This window comes from Vicugna pacos, chromosome 13 (genome assembly GCF_048564905.1).
Source record: "Vicugna pacos chromosome 13, VicPac4, whole genome shotgun sequence".
In the NCBI taxonomy this organism is placed as follows: Eukaryota; Metazoa; Chordata; class Mammalia; order Artiodactyla; family Camelidae; genus Vicugna; species Vicugna pacos.
Window position 1 is genome coordinate 56,294,780 of NC_132999.1, and position 21,054 is coordinate 56,315,833.

At 57.1% G+C, this 21,054-nt stretch overlaps 2 protein-coding genes across 10 annotated transcripts in view; one reads left to right on the plus strand and one right to left on the minus strand.

Annotated features, from left to right (window-relative positions):
* The first annotated feature begins 1,585 nt into the window (after positions 1-1,585).
* On the plus strand, positions 1,586-7,816 carry MFAP2 (microfibril associated protein 2). 5 transcript variants are annotated; one of them, XM_072975289.1, is made up of 10 exons: positions 1,586-1,782; positions 2,218-2,296; positions 4,157-4,234; positions 5,286-5,372; positions 5,552-5,578; positions 5,690-5,776; positions 5,906-5,950; positions 6,669-6,756; positions 6,983-7,056; positions 7,291-7,816. In XM_072975289.1, the coding sequence occupies exons 3-10, from the start codon at positions 4,198-4,200 to the stop codon at positions 7,392-7,394; spliced, it is 549 nt and encodes a 182-aa protein (XP_072831390.1). In that variant the 5' UTR covers positions 1,586-1,782; positions 2,218-2,296; positions 4,157-4,197; the 3' UTR covers positions 7,395-7,816. The 5 variants fall into 5 exon arrangements, with proteins under 5 accessions (XP_072831390.1, XP_072831391.1, XP_072831389.1 ...); XM_072975288.1 differs by having other exon boundaries at positions 1,587-1,782; positions 2,252-2,296; positions 5,283-5,372; XM_072975286.1 differs by having other exon boundaries at positions 1,588-1,782; positions 5,283-5,372.
* A 1,243-nt stretch (positions 7,817-9,059) lies between these two features.
* Positions 9,060-21,054, minus strand: part of CROCC (ciliary rootlet coiled-coil, rootletin) — a 42,330-nt gene continuing 30,335 nt past the window's right edge. For all 5 annotated transcript variants that reach the window (XM_072975295.1, XM_072975292.1, XM_072975296.1 and 2 more), the window contains 11 exons: positions 20,174-20,552; positions 16,020-16,189; positions 15,786-15,906; positions 15,344-15,507; positions 13,749-13,964; positions 12,872-13,096; positions 12,265-12,414; positions 11,737-11,937; positions 11,406-11,537; positions 10,499-10,675; positions 9,060-9,708 (listed from right to left, as the gene is read on the minus strand). In XM_072975295.1, the coding sequence (XP_072831396.1) occupies positions 9,622-9,708; positions 10,499-10,675; positions 11,406-11,537; positions 11,737-11,937; positions 12,265-12,414; positions 12,872-13,096; positions 13,749-13,964; positions 15,344-15,507; positions 15,786-15,906; positions 16,020-16,189; positions 20,174-20,552 (2,022 nt within the window). In that variant the 3' untranslated portion in view covers positions 9,060-9,621. The remainder of the gene's footprint in view (positions 9,709-10,498; positions 10,676-11,405; positions 11,538-11,736; positions 11,938-12,264; positions 12,415-12,871; positions 13,097-13,748; positions 13,965-15,343; positions 15,508-15,785; positions 15,907-16,019; positions 16,190-20,173; positions 20,553-21,054) is intronic.

Sequence of the window (21,054 nt, forward strand, 5' to 3'; positions counted from 1 at the left end):
TATGCCAGGCAGTCTCCTCTCCTACCCTAGTGGGATTGCACCTGGCAGCAGGGAAGGACTAAGGAAGGGCAGAGAGGGCTGGGCTGGCCCCCAGGGAGCATTGTACCCCAGGTGACAAAAGTCCCTGCTATTCTGCCATAGACACTGGAGAGGGGGTTGGCAGATAGTCATTCATTCATTCACTTGACAAACCAGCACTGGGAAACAAACAGTACATGGGACATAGTCCCTGCCTAATTCAGATTCAGAATCTAACGGATCCACAGCTGTGGGGGGCGTGACTGCAGACAAGGAGATCTGAAGGCAAGGGCCTGAATCAAGAAGCATCTGGATCCTTCTCCCAGCTGAGCCCTGGTCTTAGGCCTAGACTCCTGTGACCAGGCAGCGCTGAGGACTGCCCTGGAGGCAGGGGTCCTCCAACCCCCACACCCACCAGTCTCTCCCAGGAGAATCCACTGTACATGGGTTTATTCATTCCACAAATGTTTACTAAACAGCTGCTCTGAGCCTGGCATGGTGCCTAATGGGCAAAAACTGAGGATAAGCAAAAGCAGTCTTTTCCCTGTCTTCCTGGGGCTGACAGGTTCACTGGGGAAAGAGGCAGGGTCACATGGTCACAGACATAGGGCACCAGCTGTGAGCAGTAAAACAGAAGATGCTTAAGAGCTTGTAACAGGGAGAAAGGGAAGGCTTCTCTGAAGAAGGAAGGATTTGATCTATGACCTGAAGGAGGAAGACCTCACCAGTGTTCCAGGAGGAAAAAACAGCTTGAGCAAAGGCCCTGTGGCAGCTGGAGGAAGGGGTTCAATGAGAAACTGCCTAAAGGCCATTGAGGCTGTTGGGAGACTAGGCAGAAGGAATGAGGAGGCAGAGCGAGGCTGTGATGAAAGGTAGGGGCTTTGGGGGCCCCTTGGGAGTTTAGCCTTGTTCCCAGGTACCATGGGAAACCAACGAGAGGCTTTAAGTAGAAGTCCCCCTACCCCCACCCTGTCTGAGGTGAGTGGGGGAGGGCAGGGCCCACTTGGGAAGGCCTAGATTGGAGGTTATTACAGAGTCAGAATTAGTGGTGGGAGTTTGATTGCCTGCAGAGGCTGAGGGCAGGGGAGTTAGCCTGGGTAATGGAAGAATGGTGGGCTCAGGTCCTGAATGGGAACATCTTTGAGGGCCAGGTCTGGGGAGGGTGGAGAGGCTGTGATTTTATGGATCCTTGTTGGATTGGCTGTGCCTTGGGAACATTTGTGGGACCAGGCCCGGTATCCTTAGCCCATGGGTTCGAAGAAATACTGGTTATGGAAGCCAGCTGTGGCCAGGAGCTGGCCAAGGAGACCCAGAAGGCACAGCCAGGGAGGGCGTTCTGGAAACTGGAGGGCAAGGCTTATTTCTCCCTGAATGACGGTGGGTGAATCGCCTTTACGAGCCTTGGTTTCGTCCTCTGTAACATGCCCACCTCGCCCACCTCACCATGTTGATAGCGGGCCAGATGTGATGAGGCGCTGAGGAGAAAGCGTTTTGCACAGTGTGAAATGCTGACCAGACGTGACGCTGGCTCAGCGGGCGCCTCCTCCCCGCGGGGCCGCCCCCAGAAGAGGGTTTAAGACCCGAGGGCGCGGCGTGGCGGGCGCGGCGTGGCGGCCCCGGCGGCGGCGCTCGCGTTAGGACCCAGCGGATCCGGGCTGGAGGGCGGGCGCCGGCCCCGTCGGGGGCCCGGAGGGGAGCTCGGAGCGGGCAAAGGGGCGGCTCCGGCGGGCGGACTCGGAGCGGGCGGCAGAGTGACCCGGCCAGGTAGGCGCGGGCCTGGCGGCCCGACCGGGGTGGGGGCGCTCCAGGGGCCGAGGTCGCGGGCCAGGACGTCGGAGGGCCTCCAGGTGCTAGGGGTGCGGGGCTCCGCGGGTCCCCGATGCTAGGGGCGGCTGCCAGGGTCCCTGAACCCGGGGCCGTCTGAGCAGATGCTAAGAGGGCACTTGGAAAGTTTGGGATCGTTCTGAGGGGAGGACGCGAGTTGGGGAGGGAGGGGAACCCGTTTGCTGGGAGCCAGAAGTGGGGGCGTCGGGGATGGGGCCGCTTTTGTTCTCCCAGGGAGGTTGGAATGTGGCGAGTGGGGTGGGGGTGTCCGGCGGGAGCCGCCGGGACAGAGACGCGGAGAGACAAAGAGAGATCAGAGACGGGAGAGCGCGAGGGAGCGCGCTCGAGCAAGTTTCCGTGGCTGATTGTTCCCAGCTGTGCGGCGCCTGCAACATCTGGTTTTCTCCAGCCAGACCCCAGCCCGGCCTCTGGAACAGACAGAGCCTCCCGCAGAGTGAGTCAGTCAGCGTGGGGGCAGGGGGCTCAGAGTAGGCCCCGCTAGTCCCCCTCCTTCTCAGGCACAGAGGGTAGGGGACGTCCCAGCTGTGGAAGGGGCCAGGGTGGGGAACAGGCCTTCTAGGCAGTCCTGGCCTCCACACACCCAGCAATCCATAGTCTAGAAGTGCCTGGAAATGTGGTCCCTTGGAGGGATCCCTTACTGCCACAGGGCTCTCCTCCTTACCGCCCCACCCCTTGCCCTGGGGCCCCTTTCCCAATAAGCCTCGGCCTGGGTGCCCAGCCTTCTAGGGGAGGAAAAGACTCCATGAAGGGGGCTGAGAGACCTAGGAGGGACTTTGGGGACAGACAGAGTCACCGTCCTCCAGCCTCTTAAGTCCCCAACTTGGGGCCTTCTGAGTAGTGACAGCTCCATCTAACCTGGCTGCCACCAGCCTGGGGGCCAAGCAGGGGATAGTGAGGCCTTGTGGGGAGTTGCCAGGAAGGCGCTCCAGGCCATTAAGTCCCCTTACTATGAGGAGGCCAAAGGTTTTCAGAATGGGGATGTGGGAGCCAGGTGTCCTCTGCCTGTGGGGCAGCTTGTCATGAGTCCCATCTCCTCGCCCTCACCTGGATTTCCTCACCCACTTCATCTGATTGCAGTAAGGGTGGAGAAAAAGAGTGAGAAGCTGAATGCATGAGATGGGCCAGGGGCCATATAGTCTCAGAATCGGGCAGGAGGGAAAGATGCCCATGTTTCTGCCCCTCTCCCTAAATTCCCTGGGCAGGTTGGGGGGAATGCAGTAAAATTAAGTTTCCAGTTAGCTGTCTGGAAGAACACCTTTTGTTGCGGTGGGAAGGGGGCCTTCCTGGATGGATGAGCCCATGGACTCCCTCCCAGCAGAAGGCTGAGAGTCTTGAGGCTGCCTGCCACTGAGCTGACACTGGACATGAGGACCTGTAAATTCTACCAAGTCCACTATGTGGCCAAAGACTGGAGGCCGGACTCAACCAGTTCTTGAAGTTCAAGAGCTTGGTGAAGGCTATGGACCACTGCCCTCTCCCCAAAAAACTACACACATAACACTTGTCATACAATGTGGGGGGTTCAGAACCCCTGGGCTGGGTGACAGCACGGTCCCCTTCAGCGCTGCCCTTTTAGGATCCAGAGAAACCCTCCTCAAACTCCACCCTAACTGCTTCCCGCTGCAGCAGACAAATAGACCTCAGTCTCGTGAGTGTGTGATGAAGTCAGCCAGGTCTTAGGAGGCCTGGAGGCCTGGCAGAAGAATCTTCTCAGGGTGGGAGCCCTGCCCAGGCCTGGCTGCCCCAGGGGCCCCTGAGGCCCGTGCACACATGTGGTTTCCTGCTGAGCAGGATGTTCAGGGCCCAGGGGCTAATTGGGAGCAGGCAGTGGGTTTGGCAGACTGCTGAGTCTGGGCTGTGATGTTGGCTGTGCAGGATTGGGGTCCCAAGGATGGGCCTGGGGTCAGGGATCCGTGTGATCAGTGCGTTAGACACCTGGGGAAGTGCTGGACCAGAGGGTGGGCATGGGTGTGTGGGCAGGGACAGGGCTGATAGGGGATTAGAACCCTCCATTCAGTGAGCGGGGCAAGGTAGGGTCTGTTTGTCAGGATCAGTCCTGAAGACAGGCTGGAGGCTGTGTCCCTTGGAACCTGAACACCCAGTAGGCCATCAGGGACCAATGTCCCTCCAGAGTAGTCCCCTTCCTCCTGGGCCCAGACTCCGTGACCCTCCATATGCCTGGGCTTCTTTTCCTGGGCTCCCCTTCTCCCGGGTGAATTCAGGGGATCAGAAGTGGGCTCTGAAGTCCTGGGGTAGTGGCCCGGGATGCAGCTTGCCCCTCCTCTTCCTCCAGCTGTCCCCTGACACCAGCCCAGCCCACCTCACTGTGTAGCCATGAGAGCTGCCTACCTCTTCCTGGTATTTCTGCCTGGTAAGTGGCTTCTGGGGCTGGTGGGGCTCCCCTTATGTGGGTGGAAGTGGGGCTTGTGGGGGGAGGGAGCTGGCAGTGAGCTTCTGTCGTGCCCTGTGGCCAGAACTCAGCTCCCTGGCTCCCAGGGCCTCCTACCTCCTGGACCACAGACTGGGCCAGCCAACCCCTCCCAAAGTCTGGAGGCGTCTCCTGGACCCTCCCCCCAACCCTCCACAGCAGCAGACTGGAAGGATTCTGGGGAGTGGGCACACACCCAGGCACCAGGATCCACACTTTTTCTTTTACTTACTGACCCTCCCGGGAGCTGATGTGTAGTAATAGGGGGCGTCCAAGGCAGTCTGAAGGCCTGGGTTCTAGATCCCTTTGGGACTCAACTACCCTATGCAGTCTTGACCTTGAGAAGTTATCAGTGGGGATCACAGAGGCTGTGCAGGTCTAACAGTCATTCATTTAATAGATATTTGTGGAGCTCCTAGTATGTGCCAGGCAGTGGGCTAGGCCCTGGGGATACAGTGATGAGTCAGGCAGACAAATCCCTGTCCTTGTGGTGTTGCCTGCCAGTCTAGAGAAGGGAGGCTGATGTTATCAAGTAGATTAATAAATGTCAGATTGAGTTGACTGCTATGGAAATAACTGGGAGGATGAGATGGAGAGGGTGGTGGGCCAGCGAGGGCCCCTTAGCAGAGCTGCAATTTCAGTTGAGATGAGACTTGAAGGAGGAGAAGCTGACCAAGATCAGAGGTCCAGAAAGAGTCAAGTGCAAAGGCCCTGGGGCAGGCAGAAGCAGGCCCAGTACCAGGAACAGCGAGAGGCCAGCATGAGGGAGAAGGTAGGATAAGGTCAGCGAGGTTACACAGGACCAGGGAGTATAAGGGCCTTCAGAGTGAAGGAAGGAATTTGCATCCTGTGGGTCTAAGAGTCTGTTGTAGGATCTTCAGGTCTTATAGGCCTACCCTGGGGACCTCTACCCCCCCTCCCTAGAAGTGCCGTGGGGCCTCTGCTGTCCTTCCCTGCCAGGCACCACCTCAGCTTTGCCTTTTCCTCACAGCAGGCCTGCTGGCTCAGGGCCAGTATGACCTGGACCCGCTGCCTCCATTCCCAGACCATGTCCAGTACACCCACTATAGCGACCAGATTGGTAAGGCCTTACCACCCCCAGGCCTCCCCCATCCCTGCTCCCCAGATGCGCATGGCTCAGCCAGGGACCTGGTTGGGTAGCACAATGGCAATCTTGGGGTGTGGCCCCTGGCTCACTTGTGACCTGGGGCTGGGGACTAGTCTGATCCCCACCAATTACACTTTCATCTTTATTTTCAGACAACCCTGACTACTATGATTATCAAGGTAAAGGACAGGGGCAAGATAGGATGGGTGGGCAGCTGGGTGGGCAGCCCATGGAGACCTGCAGGGGGATGTGGAGGAGGGAGCAGACCCCCTTATCATCTCCCATTGCAGAGGTGACTCCTCGGCCCCCCGAGGAGCAGTTCCAGTTCCAGTCCCAGCAGCAAGTACAGCAGGAAGTAATCCCAGCCCCCACCTTAGGTAAGCCACAAGCTCCAGCCAAACCCAGGAGTGGGTGGGGTGGTCTGTGCTGGGGCTGGGAGAGGGGACCTCTCCTGCTCTGAACAGACCCCTCCCAATGATCTCTGCCTGCCTCTCCCCCTACACCAGAACCAGGAAATGTAGAGACGGAGCCCACGGAGCCTGGGCCTCTGGGTAAGAGCCTTCCTGACAACTGGAGAGACAGAGGCATGGTCCCAGAAGTTAGGGGGCAGTGGGGCATGGCACTGGGAGGACAGAGACAGCCCGGGTCGATGGTGGGGTGAGGGGCTTGTAGACGTGTCCCTGCAACTCCAGGGCCCCCAAGGTGGCTCCAGGAGATCCCTCTGCCCCCTGGGCCTGGCTGGAGGCGGAGTTGGCTGCAGCCTTAGGAGGGGCCCTCTGCTCCCAGACACTGGGGTGGGGCGGGAGCATGCTGGGGGCTTACTGCCAGCAGGATGGGGTGGTGCTCATGGCAGCCGAGGTGAGGATGGGGCAGAAAGCCCAGGCTGGCTCAGCGGGCCTGCCCCAGCCAAGAGCCTGAGACAGCCAGCCTGTGTGTGAGGGACCCTGTCTCACAACTCAGTGTGTGTGTGTGGACCTCTTGTGAGGTTGCTGTGGACTGTTGTGACTGTGTGGGTATAGATTTGTGTTTGAACTTGTGTGTTTCAATATATGCTTCTGAGCGTGGCTGTGAATTTGTGTGTGTGTAAATACACTGGGTAACATCGGGCAGCCTGGGAAGGGCCAGCAGTGCGGTGTGTGCATGTGTTGGGGTGTGTCTAGGCTTGGCCTGAGGGTGCAGGGGTCCCTAGGCCCGGAGAGCCAGTCTCCACGGGTGAGGTGCTCTGAGCCTCAAGCTGAAGCCCCCAGTCTGACCCCACCTGTCACTCAGACTGCCGCGAGGAGCAGTACCCGTGTACCCGCCTCTACTCCATACACAAGCCTTGCAAACAGTGTCTCAACGAGGTCTGCTTCTACAGGTGAGCACGGGCTGGCAGGCGGGTGGCGGAGGGGGGATGACAGCTCGCTCCAGTGGCCAAGGTGTGATTGTGGGGAGAGACTGCCAGTCCTGAAGTTGAGCTCAGCTCTGGTTAAGCTCAGGCCTGGGGGCCATGACTTGGGCTCCAATGCCAGGTCCTTTCTGGGCTCGCCCAGTAGCGCTGAGTGAGGGTGGGGCTGACACCTCTGCCGGCCCCATCCCCTCAGCCTCCGCCGCGTGTATGTCGTCAACAAGGAGATCTGTGTCCGCACAGTCTGTGCCCACGAGGAGCTCCTGCGAGGTAGGAAGGACTCCACCCCCGCCCTCCCCCCACCCCTACTCGTTGTCCAGCCATGTGTCCACCGACCTGATGTTTATGAAACATGGGTCATATGCTGGGGCCACTTCCAGGGGTTCGTGGGCTCCCCTCCTGGCTGCTTTTTATCTATCTCCTGTCACCAGGGATGGGGAGGGGGTGGCAGTTCCCATCACCTACCCTCACTCTGACCCCAAATCCTTCCTGCCCCCTCAACAGCTGACCTATGCCGTGACAAGTTCTCCAAATGTGGCGTGATGGCCAGCAGCGGCCTGTGCCAGTCCGTGGCCATTGCCTGTGCTAGGAGCTGCGGGGGCTGCTAGGGTGGAGCTGGCACCCCAAGCCCTGGCCCCTCCTTGGATCTGGGGCCCTTCGGCTCTACCTGACCTGGTGCTTTTCTCCCCAGCCCAACATTCCTTTTATTCTGTAAAAAGTTAGTGGACTGTAGCCCTGGGGGGTTGCCTCAGGCCCCTCCCCCAGCCTGTGGCCACCCCTGGGGCACAAGGGGGTGCTCCCTAATGCCCAGTCTTCGCCCCCAGGTGGGGGACAGCCCAGGCCTCTCTACGGGGTCTGGGCCCCTGACGTGCCTTCTCAGTCCCTCTGAGGACAGTCCCCCACTCCAGGCCCACCTCCCCCCAAGGTAGGCTCTGACCCTCACCCCAGCTGGTCTGCTTGGATTTCCTACAGCCCCTGGGCATAGATCACCCTTGTTTTATACAAAATTAAAAACAGGTTTTTACAAAAGGTTCAGAGTCACTTTTTCAGGCAGGAGCACAGAGGAGATGGCCTGCGGCCTCCAACACTGCTCGTCCGCACCGAGAGGCTACCCGGCCGCTTCAGGAGAAGGCCATGTTCCAGCGACCCATGGCCTTGCCTCTGCGCTCCCAGCCCTGCCTCCTCACCCACCCGCTTCAGCTCTGACCTGCCCAGAAAGATAGGCCATGACACCTGCCCCCCAGGGGTGTGTGTGTGTGTTGCAGAGGGTTGTATCAAAAAATAGAAGGTTCAGGAATACAGTTTTCTCATTGTCAGGGCTGCTTGGTGAGGCTGTGAGTCCCCCATCATCAGAGGGGGTGCCAGGCAAGATGGGAGGCCACCGTGTGGAAGGGTGTGTATAGAGTGTAAGGCCAGAGGTCAAGGTTGGTGGACTCTGATATCAGGGGCTTTTGCAGGGAGGGAAGGCTGGTGCAGTTCAGAGAATAGAAACAGGGAAGCCGCTATAACACCTCCCTCTGACCAGCAATCTATGAAGGCTCACACATCATCTTATTTAACTCTCCAAACAGGCCTACTTGTTGGCTACACTTAATGTTCCCATTTTACAGACAGGCAACTAAGCCTAGAGGCATTACATAACCCACCCACGGGTCCACAGCGATGTGGTGGGGCTGGGGCAGAGCCTGACCCCACTGGACTCCATGAGATGACACTGCTCCTTGGAAACACAGACTGAGCCCCTGGTTCCTTGTGTACTTCCTCACAGCCACCCTGGGAAGCAGGCTCCCATTTTACAGATGAGCAAACTGAAGCTCTGACCTGTTAAGCAGCTTTGTGCAGGATCACCCAGCGGAGCCAAGGCAAGACCGCACGTCCACTCCCAGGCCTGCACTTGTTCCCCACGTTACCTGGGAGGCCTGTCACTGTCCAGAGGGTGGGCCCTGTCCTCAGGAGGGGCCAGAGAAGAGGGCAGAAAGCTTCAGCTGCAAAGAGTTGAGCTGTGGAGTTTGGGTCCCAGCCCCAAGCCTCCAAAGTCCCATCTGTTCAAGGGGGTGGGTGGTACAGGACCCCAGAGGCCTCCCCACCCTGATATCCTGGGGGGTTAGGAAAAGGCCTTTCTGGGGGGTTCAACACAGGGCTTTCTGAAGCCTCCCCCATCCCCCTAAGCACACCTCACCAGGGGACACCATCTCTCTTGCCCCAGACCCCTCCTGTTCCCCTCCTATCTTCTGGGTGGAGACATATTAATAAAGGGACACATCTGTACAAACCATTTTAAAAAATGGGGTCGTCTTGTTACAAAAAACAGAACAGTTCTGAACAATTAACATTGTAAAAAGGTACAAAAATACAGGGACTCTGAATTCTCTGAAGAATTCCCTGACAAACACTCTGAACTAAGGCGGAGAGACCTCTGGGAAGCCAGAGGAGGGCTTGGGTCTCCGGCCCCGGCCCCAGGCCTGGACACCCCTCCTCTTTCCTGTGAGCCTGTGCTCCAGGCCCAGCCAGAGACAAGGGGGTCTCTCTCCAACCCCTGGGTTTGGCTCCGTCACTCTCAGGGAGGATCACATACAATCTGCACTGGCTCATCCCAGGGGCGAGGGGCTAGACTGAGGGGGCCCACAGAGAGTGGGTGGCTCTGATGAGGCTGGGAGACCGCTGCTGGGTCTGGCTTGGTGCTGGAGTCCCCGTCCCGCAGCACTGCCATCCCTGCTCCTCCTCACCCCTAGCTGAGCTCTGGGGGCCTAGGCCTTGGGTAGACTGTGCAGAGAGGAGGCCCCTGTCCTGCCCTGGCCATGGGGCGGCTCTTCAGGACACCAGCTGGGAAGATGCTCACTTCTCTGGGGGGCCGGAGGAGGGAGAGAAGGATGCTGAGCTCCTTCGAAGCTCCTGGTGCAACTGTCCCTTCAGTGTGGACACCTGGAGAAGAGAGGAGGTAAGGCCAACCCAGGACCCCTACCTGGTCTCAGAGAAGTGGGAGGTTACTAACAGATGGACCCTAAGCTGCAGCTGGGACTGGAAGGGACCTAGTGCTGCCTGTTTCAGGAGAAACCAGGTCTCATTAAAAGCCAGGGTATGTCCACCCTTTTTTATCTTGCTCTGTGCAGCAGTTGGGTGTCTGTTGACTGCTCAGCATCTCTTTAGGGGCCACCCATCCCCTCTCTCACCACTAGGATAGGCCTGGCACTAGCCCGATTCCAGGGGTGGACCTGTGAGCTAGGCCAGGCCTGCCAGAGCAGCCTTGCCCTGCAGACATGATCAGGGCAGAGATGGTGATGACGGGGCCTGCAATCTCAGTTGGCCAGTGAGGATCATCGTTGGGGCTGTTGCTGTTGCTCTCAGGAAGAAGGGCCCCTCTCTCCTCTGGGGTCATAGGTGATTAGGATAATCTGAGGCTGGAGCTGCTGAGGCCACCTGTGCCACCCAGGGAGACCGCCTGCCCAGCATGGAGCCATGGCAAGGGGACTGAGTTCCAGTGACATCACTTGAGCCCCTGTGTTCAGCCATGGCTGATACCAGCATAGATCCCCCTGGACCACTTCAGCTATGGGTGCCATCGACCCCTTATACCTAAGAGGTTAACTCCAGCCCCCTCCCCCTCCCCCTCTTCCAGCTCCAAACTTCCACCCCAGTGCAGATTCCTGAAGGGGGAGTCCTGCTGGTACTGCATCCCCCTGGGGAGGGGCCGGAGCCCACCAGGCCTGAGTACCTGCTCTTCCAGCCCACGAACCCTCTGCCGGTGGGCCCGCTCCCGCGCCTCCAGGGTGCGCTCTGTCTGCACCTGGGCACTGCGTAGACGCTCCACTTCCTGCTGCAGCTCCAGCTGCTGCTCATCCGCCTCCAGCCGGGCTGGGCTATGGTTCTGCTCCAGCGCCACCACCTGGGCCTGCGGGAAGGGCGGCTCATCAGGCCTCTGGCCCTGTGTGTGTGTGTGTGTGTGCGCGTGTGTGTGCATCTATGTGAAGGGGTGTCAGGCACCTCCCCGGGGTGGAAGCCTAAGGGTCCCTTGGGGCCAAGCAGGGGATGCAGATGTTTGTCTTCCACCCCCAGCCCTCCTGGCCTGCAAATCCTGGGTCAGGGTATTTAGTGATCCCCCAACTCTGGCGTGCAACACACATACCTATTCAAACAGAGAAGCCCAAGTACATATCGTCATAAAAGCAAGCATGTAAATGTGTGTGTTTACACAAATGCATGCATAAAAGCGCAGTACTCTTACATCTACATACATGAAGACATCTATCTGCACCCAAAGGTACAGACCCTTAATTCACAGGCCCCTAAGACTTAGATCTGCCACATCCATCCATGCACAAGGTTCTCCCAGGTACACTCAGAGCTCTTCATGTCCACAACATACATGAACACACAGCCTTCTGTGCAGACAGGTCTTTAGCATCTCTTTTCTCTCCACTTTGGGGAGGACCCCTCGCTTGGGACGCGGCCCTGAGCTGCCCCCTCTTACGGATCTGGGCTTGTGGGTTGTGGGGGTTGAGAGCTCTGGGCTGACTGAGCCATCAGCTCCTCATGGGACGGCCTGGCACTCAGGCTGGGGGTGAGGTTGGGTCCAGGCCAAGGAGAGATGGTATCTAGGGCTGGGTGGGCGGGGGCTAGACCTCCAACAGCTGGATCTGCCTCTGGGCCTCAGCCAGCTCGAGCTCAGCCCCCGTGAGTGTGCGGTCCAGGCGGCCCTTCTCTGCACTCAGCCGCACCGTGTCCTCGTGACTGCGAAGCTTCTCCCGTTCCACCTAGGTGGGAGAGCAGGAGGGGATCAGGGCGCCCAAGAAAGGAGGGAGGTCCCAGGAAGAGAGAGAGGCTCAGAGAGGGGTGTCAGATTAGAGGCAGCAGGACCATCTGAGGCCCCCTGACCCTAGGGACATACAGCTGGGACCAACCATGGCTAGAGCCCAAAGGAAAAGAAGGGAGGGCTCTGGGGGCACAGCTCACCTTGTCCAGCGTCCTCTTGAGCGCCACCCGGTCCTTCTCCAGCCGCAGGGCTGACCGCTCCACCTCCCGCTTCTCAGCCTCCAGCTGAGCCAGGGCGTGCTGCAGGCTGCCCAGGCGCTCCTGCAGCAGCCGCCGCTCATCCTGCAGCTTCTGGACCGTGTGCAGGGCCGCAGCCTCACCCTCTTGCCGTTGCCGCAGCACCTGCAGCATAAGCCAGTGAGTCCCTCATCCGTCTGGGCCCCAGGGTTGCATCCAAGGCTTGGGGATGATGAGGCCAGCCTGCTGTGCCCCTTCACTAGGCAAGGCGACTGTGAGGCCTACATCAGGCAACTGTCGCCTGAGGCCAGACAGTTCTCTCCCGGCCTCAGCTTCTCCATCTGTATGATGGGGACAGGGGCTGAGTGAATCATGCTCCCTCACAGGAGGCTGCGCCTGGGTTTGGGATGAGGTTGTAGTAGGTGGGAAGGTCCTGACCTTGTCCCAAGGGCCTCGTGGTCCTGGGGATGAGGAGCCTGCCCTGACCCTCACCTCCTGCAGCTGTTGCAGCTGGCCCTCGGCCTCTGCCCGCTGCAGCTCCAGGTCCGCAAGCTCGCCCCGCATCGTCTGCACCTGCTCGCCCAGGGAGCTGCTCTGCTTCCGGGCCTCGGATAATGCCTGCCGAGCGGCCTCCAGCCGTTCCTGGGAGACAAGGGCTAATGGTGCCAGGCTGGCCTGGGAGCCCTGAGGCAAAGGGCTCCCCTCTACTAGGTACCTCCAAGCCAGGCTCACAGCCCACAAAACAGGTAGTCCTCTCACCTGGAGAGTGAGCCAGACAGTAGGCCTTGCCCACGGCCTATCCACTGACCTGTACAAGGTGGGGACCCCGCAGACCCCAACTCTCCCCCATTAGCCTGCCCCTGGGTCCCTCAGCCCATCCTACTAGGTAGGCTTGGGCCCACCTCCCCGCCAGAGCCTCCTCTCATTGGCCAATGCTCTTATTGGGTGCACCCCCCTCCCTCAAAGCCAGCTCTCATTGGCTCCTGGGTTCCCAGCCCACTGCCCTAGGGGCTGGCTCTCCACCAGGGCCTCTAAGCCTGCCTTGGAGGCTAACTCTCTCACTGGGCCCACCCACAGCCAGACCCTGGAACCCCCATACTTGGAGCACTTGGCGGTCATGTTCACAGGCGGTCAGGGCCTTCTGCAGTTGTAGGTTCTTGTCCTGGGTGCTGGTGAGGCTGGCGCTTCTCTGGGCCAGAGCCTCCGTCAGGCCCTGCACTTTGTCCCGCAGGGTCCCCTCGCTCTCTTCCACCTTGGCCAGGGCCCCGCTCAGCCGCTCCACCGTCAGCTGCAGAGTCCCCGCCTTCACCTCACTGTCTGCCACCTGGAAAGAGGACAGGATGGTCCAGTGACTCTGTTCCGTTTGTGTCAGGTGGGCCTAACCTAAGCCCTGCCCACCTCTCTTTGTCACTGATGCTTATTGTTCCTTTGCACTCCCTCTGGCTCCGCTGGCTGCAACTTGGGCCGGTCGCACTGCCAGTTCACCACCACACGGGTGCCATTAACCCGGGAGTCCCAGTCCTTGTGGTCTCCTCTTTGTTCTCATTCCCCTCACTCTCCCCACTATGGAGGAAAAAGGGTAACCACCACAACCCTGATATTTTCTGTCTTCTTAACCTTGGTGGCTGACAGTGTAGGGCTAGCAGAGTTACTGAACTCCAGTGAGAGCTGAGCTTCCTGGCAGCCAAGGCAAAAAATGAAAATGAGTGAAATCTATGTCTCTAACTTGTCCCATATGCTCCTTTGAGTACAGACTCCGTCATCAGACAGTCCTAAATTCTAATTTTGAGTCTGCTTCTTATTACCCATGCGATCTTGGGCAATGACATGACCTCTGTGAACCTCCATCTGTCCATCTGTGAAATGGGGTGATGATACTTGCCTCACCGGGTTGTTGGGAGGATCACATAGTCCCTGTAGTGTACTTGGCACAGGGCACGCAGATGGGGAGCCTGCAGCTGGGGAAGGGGACCCACCTGTCTCTGCAGGGAGTCCACCCGCTCCTGGAGAGCCTGGGCATGGGCCTCTCGGTCGCTCAGGCCCAGGCGGCTGCGCTGCAGTTCCCCCTCAAGTGAGCGCCGCTGCAGCTCCAGCTTTATGGTGCGGCTCTCGGAAGCGTCCAGCACCTCCTTCAGACGCCGCTTGTCACTCTCCAGCTTTCCCTCATTGGCCTTCATCTTGCTGATCTTCTCCTGTGGGGCGGGGAGGGCTCAGGCCCCATTTCTGCAGTACCCCCCCCACCTCCCGCATCCCTCAGGAGAAAGTGGGGAGCAGCCTCGAAGGGGCTGGTCCAGCCACTTGCTGTATGATCCAGTGCTGGTCCCTGACACTTCTTGGGGCCTCAGCCTCCCCATATGTTCACAGGATGGGTTGACTTGGGGATCCCAGAGGATTTTCTAGTTTTGCCCGTCACAGAGGCTGTGACCCAGTATCAACTCTCCCTCCCTGCTCTCTGGCCCTATTTCACATTGTATGGTGGGGGGACTGGATTGGTCCAGGGATACCACAACCTGGGTATTCACAAAGCCCTGGGAGTTGGGTATAAAAATGCAGATTCCAGGGCCTTCCTCTCAGAGGCTGGCCCAGAGCTGCCTGTGGGACTTGAGCTGAGTCAGGCGGGAGCCTTGGGCCCTACCGGGTTTTAAGGGATGATAATCCTCCCTTCGCCTCGTGGGGTCAGCCGGTGAAGGAGACTTGGGGCATGAGGATGGGGCAGGAGGACAGACTGGGGTCCTTCTCTTCCTTTTACCATCCAAGAGACAGGCGGGTCAAGGGGGTGTTATTACAACAGCCCCCCAGGCCTGGGCTCTCTTCCACCCTGCTCAGAGCCCCAACCCTGCCATGTCTGGGCCCAGCAGCCCCACTCTGGCTCCTACCCAGCTTTGTTCCCGGCCTCCTCCCGCGGCCCCTGCGGCTGGGCCCAAGGCCAGACCTGGAGCCGCAGACACAACAATCCAGCTCAAGCTTGGCCTAGAGCCAAAGGCAGGGGGTGGGCTGTAGGGGCAGTCATGGAGGGCCAGGGGAGGAAAGGGGAGGGAAGGGGGCGGATCTGTGGCTGTAAGAAGGGCTCAAGGCTTCAGCAGCCTGGACCATCACCACCAGGGCCTGTGCTTCTTGCCCCAGACATGCACACGCACACACAGATGTCTCCCAAACCCACATAAAACCCCCAGAACACCACGTGTGGCTATATAGAGATTAAGGAAGCAGAGGTCCCTTGAGCACCGTCTATGTGTCAAGAGTGTAGGTGCATTGTCTCTGGGAGATAATTATTGGTCTCCCCATTCTGTAGAAGATGAAAATGAGAATTACACAGCAGGGCAAGGACTTGAACCCAGATCTGTTAGCCTCCAATGCCCAGGCTCTTTCTTCTATAGCCTAATGACCTCAATATGAAACAAGATGATGAAATCTGAATGTGCTTTTGGAGAGTCACAGGCTGGTCACTTCAGTGGCTGCTGAGAGCCCCAGGCAGATGAACAGGGATACACACAGGAGGACTTACTGACATCCATTCAGGGTCACATAGATCTGCCCCACCCCCTCCCCTTGGCCCTCAGCTCCTGCCCACCTGGCTGGCCCGAAGCTCACTCTCGGTGGCCTGCAGGCTCCTCTCCAGGGCGGCCACCTGGTCCAGCACTGCCCGGTGCTCCCGCTCACTGCGCCGCACGCTCTCCTCTTGCAGCGCCAGCTCCGCCTGGGCCCCACTCAGCCGTGCATCCACGCTGCGCCGGGCTGCGGCCCCCACCCAGCCCCATCAGGCCTGGCCAGGCACAGCCCTGAGACCTGAACCAGGCCTGCCCTCCTCCTATCCCAGGGCCCGCCTCTGCGAGGGTCTGTGGGTCTGGACATCGGGTGGGATTGGCCAGGGAGGGTCCCCCAGGGGAGGCAGCCCCTGACTCAGGCCATGGTGGCCAGGGCAGGAATGCAGCAGCAGCTCAGGCCAGTCTAGCGGCCTCCCATCTCAGCTGCTAAGAGAACAAGAGAGCAAGGACCCAGGCAGTCAGACCCACCTTCCTCACTCTCGGCCACAGCCTTCTGCAGCTGCCTTGCCCGTGAGCTTGTACTGTCCCTCTCGGCCTCCATCTCAGCCAGCTGGCGATTCAGGGTGCTCGTCTGGGCCCGGAGCTCATCCTGCAGCCCCAGTGTCGGTGAGGAAGGAAACATCCCTGCTCTGACGACCTGCAGCCCCTCACAGGGCCCTTAGCCACTCGGTTTCCTCTCCAGCCACTCACACCCCACCATACCCGTTCCCTCTGGGCGCTCCGCAGCTCCTGCAGGAACTCCCGGAGGGCCCCCCGCACTGCTTCCGGGTCCAGGTCTGGAGATGCTGGGGAGGTGGCAGGTCCTGGGGATGGTGGCTCGGACCCAGGGCTGCGTTCCAAGGGGCTGGAGCTGCTGAGCCCTTCCCCACTTCCTGGAAAAGGAGATATGCTCAGGGATGCAGGAGGCACTGGCCTCTCCTGCTTGGATGGCGCCTGCAGGCTCCTAATGCATCTTATCCACCCCTGCTGTGGCCAGCAGCCCACGTGAGCTTCCCACAGCACAAACTGGGTCGCTTCACCCACTTGCTTAACCCTTCACCAGCCCCCACAACCCTCAGAATCAAGCCCAACTTCCCTGTCACCACCTGCTGCTCACTCCGGCATCACCCTCTCTCCCTTTATGAGCTGGCTACTTCACATCACCCACAGCTCCCACGTTCTAGAACACCCCCTCTTATAAAAGCACTAGGGCCTTTGTACTTGCTGAACCCCTCTCTCCCTGTGGCTTCTCTTTGCCTGGCCCATTCCTTTAGGCTTAAATGTAAAGATCACTTCCCAGAGGCCTCCCTGACCCCAGGCTGGGTTTGGGTGAGCTCATCCCCTTACAGGGGTCTGATGTCTGCTTCCCCACCCAGACCCCAAGCGCCATGAAGGCTGCATCCCCAGGGCCCAGTCCAAGGACGGACACTCCATCACCTCTACGCCTCCCTGTACTGAGTGCTTACTATGTGCCGGGCATGGGCCAATGCCTGCCCTACATCACCTCGTTTCATCCTCACAGTAATTCCCTGAGACGTAAGGACCAATTTCCCCCTTCATAGGCTGGGAGAGCTCAAAGCAGTTAAATGATTTGCTTGGTCTCAAAGATGGGAAGATCCTGAGCCGGGATTTGAATCCAGGTGCCCCTATTTCCCAGCTGAAAAAACGAGCTCTCCTTGGGAGATGATGGGCTAGGAAAGGGTGGGAGGGGGCGGGGTGGACAGAGACAGGACGGCACCTGGAGGTCAACACAGGAACTGCAGGCTAGAGGGTCCGCGTGCCCTTCACATCCTCCTGCCTCTGCCAAGAGACACCCAAACTGCCCCACAGCTCTGTCAACACCCAAAGGACCCAGAGCAGGACGTCTACCCACTGCCTTCATCCCCTCAGAGTAAAGCCAGCACCCTCATGGTGGCCTGCAAGGACTATAGGAGCTGGTCCTGCACCCTGTGCCTCCTCTCTCACACCGTTCCACCTTGCTTGCTACACTCCGGCTGCTCTCGGGCCCTTGCTGTCCACAGGACAGGGGTCCTCCCACACAAGACCTTTCCACGGTCCTCAGTCTCTTCTCCCAATCTCCCCTTAGCTACCACCTCCTCAGGGAGGCTCTCCCTGCCTCCCACACAACATCCGAGCCCCGCCCTTGTCTTCTTCTTCAAAAATCTTTTATTGTGATAAGGTATATATAACAAAATATGACTTTCCGACCACCTTTACGTGTATCATTTAATTATATTCACGCTGCAATGTGAACATCACCACTGTTTCTAAATCCTGTCCATCACTCCTATTATGAGTTGAATTGTAACACCTCAGCATGTGACCTGATTTGGAAATCCAGATGTGCTAGATGTCACTAGTTAAAATGAGGTCATAAGTAGGGTGGACTTTAATCCAGTATGATTGGTGTCCTTACAGAAAGGGGAGATCTGGACACATCCTCGAGGAGAACTCTCTAAAGACTGAGGTTAAGCTGCTATGAGTCAGGGAACTACCGGAAGCTAGGAAACCTGGAACAAATTCTCTTCTAATGCCTTCAGTAGGAAGGCCCTGCTGACAACCTGACCTTGGACTTCTGGCCTCCATGCCCTTGAGGCACAAATTTCTGTTGTTTGAGCCACAAAGCCACTCAGTTTGCGGTACTTTGCAATAAGCAGTCCTGGGAGACTAATACAACCCCAAACTCTAAACTGGTAAGAAATAACTCCTAATGTTCCCCTCCCCACAACCCCTGGTAACCTTTAATTTCTGTCCCCATGAATGTCCATTCTAGGTATTTCATATGAGTAGAATCATACTGTATTTGCCCTTTTGTGACTACCTTATTTCACTTAGCCTAATTTCAGAGTTTATCCATGTTGTAGCAGGTATCAGAATGCCGTTTCTTTTGAAGGCTGAATAATATTCCATTTACATAGATAGCACATTTCGTTTGTCCATTCATCCGCTGATGCACACTTTGACTGCTTCCACCTTTTGGCTATTGTGAATAGTGCTATGATGAACACTGGAGCACAGTTTCTAGGCAAGCGTCTATTTTCAATGCTTTTGGGTATATGCCTAAGGGGTGGAATTTTTGGGTCATATGGAAACTCTAAGTTTTTGGTTTTTTTGAGGAACTGCCAAACTGTTTTCCACAGTGGCTGCACCATTTTTTATTCTCACCAGCAATATTCCTTATTTTTTTCTTACCTATTTTCCAGCTCTTACCACCACCCATTAAATAATTCTATATTTAACTTATACATCACATTTACTGTGTGGTACTCCCACACCCAGACCGTAAGCTCCATAAAGGCAGAAATGTTTGTCAGTTTTCTTTTCTGCTCCATCCCCAGTGCTTACACTGTATGTGGCTTAATAAATAGAGTAGCTAAATGGACAAATTCAGCTAAATGGGCTAAATATGTCCTGAAGAGGCAAGGACTCAATGTCTCATAGTGCATTTCCCACAGTTCCGAAAGTCCACAGGTTTTCTAGGCCTAGGAATCAAGATGAGATTGGGGTCAGGCTGAGACAAGATGAATGCTCCCAAAAAGGCTACCTGCACCCCCTGAAGCACCCTCCCAGCATCATCCACTGGGTCTTGGGAGCAGGTGGGGCTGGGAGGATCTGTTCCTGGAAGGGATTTCAGGCTGAGTGTGTATCTGTCTGGGGGAGATATCGGGTTCATAGGCCTGGTATGAAGGGGTGTGGAGCCAGCGACGGAAGAATGCACAAGATAAGGTGCTGAAGGAGAGAGGTAGGGGTCACAGAGGATGGAGGCACAAAGACTCAGAGGAGTTAGGAGCATTAAGAAGTGGAACTCTAATGGAAAGAAAAGGGAACCCTCCTACACTGTTGGTGGGAATGTAAACTGATGCAGCCATTATGGAAAACAGTACGGAAATTCCTTAAAAAGACTAAATCTACTTTTGGACTTACCATATGTTGCAACAATCCCAGTCCTGGGCATGTATCCGGAGAAAACTTTCATCCAAAAAAATACTTGCAGCCCTATTTCATACCCGCACTATTTACAATAGCCAAGACTTGGAAGCAATGTAAATGTTCATCGACAGACGAGTGGATAAAAAAGATGTAAATATACACAGTGGAATACTACTCAGGCAAAAAAAGAGAGTAAAATAATGCCATTTTTAGCAATATGGATGGACCTAGAGATTGTCATACTAAGTGAAGCAAGCCAGAGAGAAAGAAAAATAGCATATGACATTACTTATTTGTGGAATCTTAAAAAATGACACAAACATTTACAAAAGAGAAATAGACTCAGACATAGAAAACAAACTTATGGTAACGCGGGGAAAGGGGGTTATGTGGAGGGATAAATTGGGAGTTTGGGATTTGCAGATACTAACTACTATATGTAACATAGATAAATGGCAAGGTCCTACTGTATAGCAGAGGGAACTATAGTCAATATCTTGTAATAACCTATACTGAAAAAGAATATGAAAAAGTATATGTATAAATGTATAACTGAATCACTATGCTGCACACTAGAAACACAACATTGTAAATCAACAGCACGCGAATTAAAAAAAAGATGCGGCACCACCTACTTACTCCCTTTAAAAAGGAATCTACAGTGCGCAGCCTCAGTGAGGGGCGGGGCTGAGGCTAGGCTCAGGAGGGACGTGGCCCAGCCAATGTCCCCAGTGATCTAAGGGGCGGGGCCCAGGTGGGCGGGCCTCAGCAAGGAGATGAGACTGGCCGAGGGGGCGGGGTTTGAGGCTGGTCATCAAAAAAGCGGCCGAAAGGGCAGGCACGGCCAAGGGCAGCCCAGTAGGCGGGGCAGAACTAGACAGGGGCATCCGACGCTGGGGGCGGGGACTCTTCGACTGACTCTCCCTTTCTCCGAGGAGCTTGCTTACCTCCTGCAGGCGCGCTCCGACTTGGGGAACTGGGCGCCGGCAGCTGGGGCTGGGCCGGGCGGGGCGCACCGCCAAGGCCCAGGCCCCGGCGCAGGGCAGAGCGCAGGCCGGCCAGCTGTGTCTCGGCCGCGCGCCGCTGTGTCTCCACGCGGACCAGTTCTGTCTCCAGGCCTTGCGCCCGGCCCTCTGCCGCGCTCAGTCGCAGCCCCAGCTCCGCGGTCTCGGCCCGGGCGGCCTCCAGCTTCAGTTCCAGACTGTGGGCATGGTCCAGCTGCTGCTTCTGGGCGCCGCGCACCTCCTCCAGGGAGCCCAGCAGGCTTCGCTCGCGGGTCCGGAACTCGCCCTCTTGCTCTTGCAGCTTCCGCTGGGCTCCCTGGAGCTGTGGCGGGGGCAAGGCCAGGAGGTGGGGGTCTGCAAGGCTGCCCCCTAACCCGACACCCTGCCTCAAGCCCACGGGCCCAAAAGTGGCCTGCGCAACACCTGTTCCATTAGTGGTCTCCACCCGAGCAGAAGATGCAAGATCATGGGAGTATGGTGGAAACCACTAGAAATTTTTTTTATCTCTTCTGTGTATATGCCTTGCAATGTATATAGTTTATTAGTAATAAACTGACAGCTAATGCTTACATAGGTAAAACTTATTAGTGCCAGGAACTTAGTACTTTCTCCCAAAAAATCAACTCTAATTACCACTATGAATCATCTCCGTTTCACAGATGAGGAAACTGAGACACAGGCAGTTAAGCCAACTTGCCTAAGGCCACACAACTAGGAAAATTCAAGCTGGGATCCAAAGCCAGGCACCCTGGCTCCAGAGCCTGTTCTCTTAACCACTAAGCCACACTGCCTCTCAGAGCACATAATTTATCAATAAATCACAC